Consider the following 9227-nt stretch of genomic DNA (forward strand, 5'->3'; position numbering starts at 1 on the left):
TACCATGAAGGAAGAACACCTTTTGTTGGCATAAGTAACCAATACCTGGCTATATCTCAGGACTGCTCCATGAGATTGCAGCTACCCGGGACACTGCTCAGGTGGCTGAGAAGCTGATATTAGATAGTGCTGGGCCCAGAGCAGAAAACGAAATCCTACTGTTCTGCTAAAAAGGCAGGGGAAGGAAGGATTCTGCAAACACAAGCAGGCTGTTAGCACTGAGGATTAAGAAGTCTACATTCTAAGTAAGAATAATGTCTGCCCAGAAGTTCAGAGATGCGAGACCATGTTGAAGACTGCCCAATATGTGGGAAAGACAAAAACAGCATCACACCATGGGGAGTGAGGTCACAGAGAGAGAGAGTGTGTACTATGGAGAGGAAGGACTGCACTACCTCATGTTCCAGCACAGGCAAATCTCTAAGCACCAAGGGGGTTCTTTGCTGTGAGAAAGAGCAGGGCTGGATGGTGAGGAGAGGAAGAGAAATCACTGAGGATCCAGAGAGCAGAAGGATGTGGCATGGAAGGAACTAGACTCACTGCGTGTTTCAGGGAAGTCAGAGAAGAACTGAGGGTACCTTTGTGTCAAAGAAGAGCAGGTTTGTGTGGTAAGTCAGGTCTGGTGAAGCTAAATTATAAACAGAGGTCTTCAAAAAAACTTTTTTATCATTGGCTAAATAATAATCTCATTCAGTATTTATATTATATAGCAGTTCTTTATTATTTTATAATCAGTCTTTTTTAAAGTTTTAAGCAGGATACACTGTGTCACTGAGCTGTTCCCTCGGCCAGATTTTGTTAATTCAATTTAATGTAAACATTCATAGTCACTGAACCTTATGCAGAATTTCATAAATTATTATATTTTGGTTTTCTTCTCTGAACTTCCCTTGAAAGCATTGAATAGCTAATGCAAAATCATGAAATAAGTTTATGAATATCGAGAGAATAATGTAAGACAGAAATTTAAATTTAAATATTAAGCCATAAATTCATACCAAGTAAATATTTTTCATACTTTTTAATTTAGTTTTAACACAGATTCATAGACACAAATCACACCTCAAAACTATGATTCCCCTGATCCAACTGCTTGCTGACCATGCAGGGCTGGGAATGAACACAGGGCTTCATTCAAACAAAACACGCTAACAAAGGAAATGTGGCCCCAGGACAGTAAGTTATCCATTGATGCAATCAATGCTATTTGATTCTTATTTCCTCTCACACATGTGTACCATAAACTGTCTCCTCTAAGGCTCACATCCCTCAGATCAATATATAACAGGAAGTTATGCAAATAATTTTCACATCTGTGCATGAAAAGCATCCCTGACCCTGCAGCTCTGACAGAGGCCCCAGCTCTGGACTCACAGAGCCTCCCATTCTGTGGCCATCACTGAGCACACAACACTCAGCATGGAGATGAAACTGACCTTGGTTTTCCTTGTTGCTCTTTTCAAAGGTAATTTATTCAAAAGGAGAGATACTGTGTGAGTGGACATGAGGGAGGGGGAAATGAATGTTTGTGAGAGTTTACGGACGTGATTTTCTTTTCACAGATGTCCATTGTGAGGTGCAGCTTGTGGAGTCCGGGGGAGGCTTGGTGCAGCCTGGAAAGTCCCTGAAACTCTCCTGTGTAGCCTCTGGATTCAAATTCAGTGACTATTGGATGCACTGGGTCCGCCAGGCTCCAGGGAAGGGGCTGGAGTGGGTTGGTATAATTAAACACAAACCTGATAATTATGAAACAATCTATGCGGAGTCTGTGAAAGGCAGATTCACCATCTCAAGAGACGACTCCAAAAGCACCATGTACCTGCAAATGAACAACTTAAGAGCCGAAGACACCGCCATGTATTACTGTAGTAGACACACAGTGAGAGGACTTCAGCATGAACCCTGACAAAAACCTCCCTGCAGGAGCGCTAAGACCCAGCAGGGGGCGCACATCACACGGAGGGAGGGATGGCAGGAATGGGTGCAGAGATAACCCAGAGCTGGTTTATGCAGTCACAGCAGCCACCCCATTTCTCAGAGTTCTCTCTGTATTTATGGTCTGTGAAATTTGTGATTACAGAGTTCTCTTTGACACATTTAAAATAAACACACCACGCAGTCTAAGGTGAATTAGATGTATAATAGTTGATCTCTGATAGCAGAAATGACTCTGGTAGGAAAAATGATCAAATGCTGAGGAAGATCGGCAGTGTTGGTCACAGTTTTCCCTCATTAGATTCGGGAAGAGCCTCGGTGGTGACGAGTTGGAGCAGTGCTTGGGATTAGGGGAGACACGGGGGAGGTGAGGGCACACTCAGTGACCCGCCCAAAACTAACAGCCTGGGGTCTTCTGCTTTCCCTGAGAACTGTGCACATCACACACAGATGTGACCCCTTTGTATTTCCCCTGAGGCAGTTACATAACCTATAACTTTCATCACAGAGTCCCCTATTAGAATTCGTTCATCTGACGTCTGTCCTTTGTTCAAAACCGACATGACACACTTAATTGAAATGCAGCTGTAAGTGGTGGGACTTGTGGAAGGTTGCTGGTGAATGATAAAAATTACAGGAACATGAATGGTCACGGATATTGTTGGGTAGAATGGTTATTGTATTTGTGGGAGAGCATAGCCGGAGGAAGGAACATTGGGGAGAATCCCTATGCCAATCTGTAAATATGTTTGCTATGCTGGTAATAAATAAAGCACTTTTGGCCAATAGGAAACAAGATAGGAGGGACTAGGAGACAAGGAGGAGAGAGGAAGTAGTAAGGAGGAGTCAGCATGGAGAGAAGGGAGAGAACAGAACCACCGTCCCCTGTTCTCTGGTAAGAGCACGTGGAAATACATAGAAATGGGTTAATAAATAAGACAGAGCTAGCCGATGAGAAACTAGTACCTGGCCAACAGCATCATATCAAATACAGAGTCTGGGTGTATTGATTGGGGCTGGCGCGGTGGCGGGACAAGACCAGCTGTGGGAGGAAAAACCATACTCCCTACAGGAAGGAACATAGGGGAGAATCCAGAATGGATTCATGTGTGGAGTGGGGGGGGGGGAGAAGAGGAGGGAAGTGGGGAGACCGAGGTGAAGCATCCAAGAGGCCCAAGTAACTAAAATATTTGGATTCTATAAGGATGAGCTGCTGGGGGAGGGTATCCCAGCCTCTGGATGCCAGACAGGAGGACTCTGTAACAGGCAGGACCAGGGAAGGCAAGGAATCTGCCTTGGTACTTTCAATAGGCACCTCAGCCATGTTTCCCAGGATTGAAACCTAACATCACAGGTTTAGTTGATAATGAATAAGTGATTAAGAGCAATGTGCAATCTTCTCTATGGTTACTTCCTGCTGACACAGAAGCATCATTGTTGGGTGGGGTTAAAAGAAGTTGGAATGCTGACCCAGTTCAGGAACAACACCCTGTTTTATTACCTGTCAAACTCTTGGAAACTCTAGGTCTAGGGACATATGGTCATCAGCTGGAACATGCTGTAAGCCAGACCCACCTGTACAAAGTCTCTTTGAAGTTGACCCATTTTTGCATATTTTAAGGGAACATCAGCAACTGGATAGTTAGTGGATCAGGCTGCAGTTTAGTTTAAATTTGATAGCTGAAACATAGTAGGGAGAGAATGCAAAATAAGGAGTTTAGTGTAAAATATTATGTGGGTCTACATTTGAAACTTTTTATCCCCATTGTCCTAGTAATTGGTCCAAGGCCAGACACACACACACACACACACACACACACACACACACACACACTGCTACTACTACTACTACTACTAATAATAATAATAATAATAATACACACACACACACATACAGGGAGAGAGAGAAAGACAGACAGAGAAACAGAGAAAGAGAGAGAGTTCACGGTCAGGATTGGGGTCAATGAGAAGGTGGGAAACAGGTTGTTGAATTATGCTACCTATTTAGAATCTTTTGACTGTGAGAAGTAGATCCAAGTTTGTACCCTGAGACTGAGAAATGTGTAAATAGTGTTCTTAATAGATCTAAGTAAAAATATCATGAAGCATGATAATAGAGGAAACACTCAGAGATCAGAGAGAAGGAGCAAGCTATGACCACACCAGCAGCCTTGATATGGAATGATGGCTGGCATCCACAGACAGGAATCCCTCCCACCATCAGCTCCCAACTTATTTAATGGAAGTTATTAGAGAAAAACTGTGGTTTCCAGGAGTGATCACATCTGCCCCATGCATGATTGTCTACAGTTTCAGTTTTCCAATGAGAGAACATCTCTATTAGGATATATGTAATTACAGTTTTAACACAATGCATGTTGGACATTTACACCCTGAGGTAAAGATGATTTTCCTAACCACTGTCCCATGTGATGTTTCCTCTGCTGGTGTTGTTTAGACCCTCAAATTGTGGAAGACTCTGAGTGACCATTGTCCATGCCAGCTCAAGTCACCTTCAGTGGCTGTCCCAACTCCTTTCCCATTGTTAACAATATTCAGCTTTATGTTTGTGATTCTTGTTAACATTGGCTCTGCACTTACTGTTATAGAAATATTGGTTGTAGTTAAAGATAGAAAAACTGAAATAGTTCTACTGTGAATTATGGAAGGATTAAATTGTCCCCTGTGAACCTTGAACACACTATCTCTTGGGTATACTGAAGAAAATAGATAAATATATAAGCAACATTTAATCAACATTATATAAGCTTGTTCTGCTAAGATTTGTGAAATAAATTTTGAACAAAGGTGATTCCAGCTGGGCAGGGTTGGTACATACCTTTAATTACAACATAGGCATGTGAATCTCTGTGCATTCAGTCCATCCTGGTCTACAGAGAGCATTCCAGGACAAGCCCTAAAGCTCTAGAGAAACCCTGCTTTGAAAAACCAAACAACAAAAACAAAAAAGAAAGTCCCCCACTTACTGGTGAGAGAGAAGGAACGGTGGGAGAAGAAGAAGAGGGTGGGGAGGGGAGAGAGCAGAGGTAGGGAGCAGGAGGAGGCGTGAAACACTGAAGGCTGCACACAAAGCAACCTGGCCATCCACGACGAATTGTGTTGAGTGAGAAGTCAGACAGAACCCCACCCGATATGACAACAACCATGACCTCTAGGAAATGACAACCAAACTTAGGCACTTCAAGTAAGATCAGGGCTGGTAAAAGCTTGGTATAGGGCATGGAAGCAGCCGAGTACAAAAGAAGGTCCTAGGGAAGGTGGGTGAGGAGGAGGACATCCTTCTAGGTGTCCTGTGTGGCACACATGGAGGACATGGAGGAGTCAAATCTCAGTCTGTACACTGAGCTTCAAGTATCAGTCAACCCCCACTTATATTTCACAAATAGGGAAACATGTGAAAGAGGGATTGAATTAGACATTAACAGAATAATTTCACTTCCCTGGACACAGACAGGTATGAACAGGCCTCTTCAGACCCTTAGAAGAACATTTCAATGCAGGTATGCCTCATCGTCCCACTATAGAAAAGGAGTTTCCAAACTTAGGTTGCAGCTGTACTTTGGGGAGTTTCATGTCCATCAGGGATACAGCCCACCCTGTAAAAACTGCAGAGAATAGTTTCATTCTCTGTATCAAAGCAATGATTTCTGCCATCTATAATGGAGGATATGGAGAAGAGGGTTAAAATTATCATGAAATGGTATCTTTTGTTTGCAGGTATAAAATGAAATAGATGAAACTTAGTATGTACCAGTAGAAAAATAATGTATTATGATGGAAAAAAATTCCGACAACTTTCTTTAATGTCTCACTTGATCAGCACATTCACTAACATAATAGGACATGTTTTCTCTAAGCTCCAGGTAGAGAACTTGCGATATAGCAGGAAGACATGCAAATAGGGCACCCCTGTTTTTGTTAAAACCAGCCCAGCAGAGACCCGGAACTCAGTGAAAGGAGGACAGCTGTGAATTCTTAGGTCATCACATTCAGTGATCAGCAATGAACACAACTCACACCGTGGATTTGGGACTGATTTGGGTTTTCATTGTTGTTCTTTTCAAAGGTAATTTATGAAGAAGAAAAGATGATGAGTATGTTTGTGGACATGAGCGGTGTAAATACTGACTTGCTTGGCAGTTCTGACAGTGTTCTCTGTGTTTGCAGGTGTCCAGTGTGAGGTGCAACTTGTGGAGTCTGGGGGTGGCCTGGTACAGCCTGGGCAGTCCCTGAGACTCTCCTGTGTAGCCTCTGGTTTTGATTTTAGTAACGATTGGATGGACTGGGTACGCCAGACTCCAGACAAGGGGCTAGAGTGGATTGCAGAAATTAATGGAGATAGCAGTGACATCAAGTATGCACCGTCCCTGAAGGATCGATTCACCATCTCCAGAGAAAATGCCAAGAGCACTCTGTACCTGCAAATGAACAGAGTGAAGACTGAAGACACAGCCACTTATCACTGTACTTGGCCCACAGTGAGGGGATCTAAGTGTGATCCTAGACATAAAAGTCACTGAGTTTGCGACCACCAGGGGGTGCACAGCACACACAGGTCTTGTATTCAGTTTGGGAGATTATGCAGACATTATTCCCTCGAGTGTTTAGATTGCATTTTTTTCTGTAACAAGTATACTGGAATTATCTCTACTTGTATGCTCTGAAGTGTTCTGTCATCCTCAGAACATTATACTATTTTTAAAATATGAGGCACAGTGCCCCCTGAACAAACTGACAGAGATGGGGACATAAAGAACCCTTCCTTGGTCACTGGAATCTCATGATAGGGAAGTTCTGCACACTCCTCAGTCTTTGTGGATTTCTTGTATATAATGCTCCTGGGATGTGTTTTTAAGGAAAACCAAGTGATAGTCAGAGCTAAGATTGTTAGACCATAAAATCTAGCTGACCTGGAACCTCCTCTCTCCTCTTCCTCCTCTCCTTCAAGACTACGCATAGCAGATTCAGATTTGCCCAGTCATGTGTTTTCTAAACCAAAGCTTCCCAAAACACTGTTCCTCCTGAGTCTATGCCATGTGCAGGAATCTAAGGCCTGAACCGAATTCTGCTTTGCTTGGCTCTTGTTGCTAAGCATTGAGAGCAACACTGTTCTCCCATGATATCCTAAAGCTCAGCTGTTCTGAATCCTGGAGCCCACGCAAATTCGTTTTAGAAAATTAACACACACACACCACACACGCAAACACACACACACATACATATTTATATATATACATATATATATATACATATATACATATACACATATACACTTATATACATACATACATACATTTAGAAGAACAGAAATTGGTACAATGCATTTATCATCATCTTTGATCATCAACCAACCCTTAGCATAAAAGCTTGTCAGTTAACAATAATTGGGCTGCTTTGTATAGATAGCTGTACCCTAAGGAATCTACAACTCAATTATTTCTCTTTGTGAACATTAGTTTGTTTTTTGGGACTTTTAAACTCAAAGCTATTATCAAATCATCTAATCCAACCTGAAGTTATTTTCAGACTTGTTAGCAACTACAATGCACACCAAAACCTGTGCATTTGCCTTTCTCCATTAAGATTGGAAGAATTTGAGCCAGCCTGGTTTCAAGGGACTCAGTTGCTTTCCCTAATCATTAAACTGAACTACAGTCTACACATGTGTGAAGCTGAAACTCATAGGCCCTACCTGTGTGACACTTCCTTGTACTTTTAATTAGTGGGGATCTCCCCACACCCATTCACCCCATCTAAGATACCAGAAAAACATGTCAGCAGCACACTAGTAGGAAAGACATTCTGGAGTCTGCGGTCCCACGTTTTTGACTATGAGAGATTCACCCACCATATACTCACCTCCTGGTGTGCTGACAACCTGCTGCTCTGCTGACAGGGCCACCTGCGTACGTACAGAAGGCAAATGCTGAGCTCTGCCTTGAAGTTCAGCTTCTCAGTCACTCTACATTTCTAGCGACAAATAGGTGAGTGTGTAGCTAAAGATCTGAATTGGACAATAAGACAAGAAATTCACAGCCTGTTTGGAAAAGGCTCATTTATGTGCTTTGCTTAACACTGGAATTTAGGAATGTTACATGACCTCCATACACAATGGGAGTTTCCAAACTCAGGAAGCCATTACACTTTTAAGTTCATCAGAAATGAACAAACAGTAATGATAACTCCTACTGAAATGAGCACTACAAAGCCATATCACTGTGGTTTTTAATCTCAGAAATGGAGACCTGAGTTGAAATGAACATCAAAAGGAGAGCAGTAGATGCTGACTGTGAGTGGACATTAATGTGAGGGACAATGGCCATGTGTGATGATTTCTTGATCAAGATTGTCTGTGTTTTCATGTATTCGGTGTTAGGTCAGCTTGTGGAGTTGGGAGTGGCCTGGTGCAGCCTGAGATATCCAGGAAACTCTCTTGTGTGGCTTCTGGATTCACCTTCAGTGACTACTGAATGGACTGTGTACACCAGGCTCCAGGAAAAGGGCTGGAGTATGAAGTCTGAGGACACAGCCACTTATTACTGTGCCAGAGACACAGTGAGAGCATCTCAGTGTTAATCCAGACCTACGCCTCACTGTGAGGTCCCACAGGACCACCAAGGGGCACACAGCACACGTGGAACACACCCATCCCAGGAGATTATGAATAAATAACTGTACACTCTTATCAGCAGTTTTGACTCCTTTCAACTCACAGTTCTCAGAATGTCTATAAATAGTTGTTCTGTGGGTGACTATTGTCCTCAAAACATCTAGTGTTTTCCTGCTGTTATTTAAGAATAGAAAGCAGAGTCTCAGATGAACAAAATGTGAGATGACAGCCATGAGGGCAAAAACATCTCCATCTACATCACTGAAATCACAGGAGGAAGTTCATGGCTATTCCTGTCTTTTGTCTCAGATTCAAGCAGATCTTCAGTCAGATTTCTTTATTAGAGTAGCACTTATATTTAAGCAAAAGTCAAGGGGAAGATGGGACCCACAAGACAGGTACATAAACATTATCAAGTTGGTAAACCTCCCCTCCACTCCCGATAAAAGTGCACATCAGGATCATAATTAACCCTCAGGTCCTCTTAGCAATATAAGTTTGATTCTTCATGAATTTTATCACTGCTCATCATGTGATTTTCATTACCTGGTCCTTCAATAAAGTCAGTCCAGTGTCTCTATGAAGATGTCTTTTCAAGGATGCTTTTTTGGCTTCTACAGGACCTGAATGTAGGATTACAGTACCAGGAAGGTACTGAACA

The 9227-nt window shown here is 42.5% G+C and overlaps 2 gene segments (V, D, J or C); both read left to right on the plus strand.

Annotated features, from left to right (window-relative positions):
• The first annotated feature begins 1366 nt into the window (after window positions 1-1366).
• Window positions 1367-1906, plus strand: LOC127216948 (immunoglobulin heavy variable 3-73-like). The segment is given in 2 exon segments: window positions 1367-1465; window positions 1563-1906. Coding segments are annotated over 2 exon segments (390 nt in total).
• A 590-nt stretch (window positions 1907-2496) lies between these two features.
• LOC127216993 (Ig heavy chain V region 441-like) lies at window positions 2497-6476 on the plus strand. The segment is given in 3 exon segments: window positions 2497-2522; window positions 5936-6022; window positions 6124-6476. Coding segments are annotated over 3 exon segments (466 nt in total).
• Window positions 6477-9227: the final 2751 nt, after the last annotated feature.

Source organism: Phodopus roborovskii, unplaced genomic scaffold (assembly GCF_943737965.1).
Source record: "Phodopus roborovskii unplaced genomic scaffold, PHOROB, whole genome shotgun sequence".
Lineage (NCBI taxonomy): Eukaryota > Metazoa > Chordata > Mammalia > Rodentia > Cricetidae > Phodopus > Phodopus roborovskii.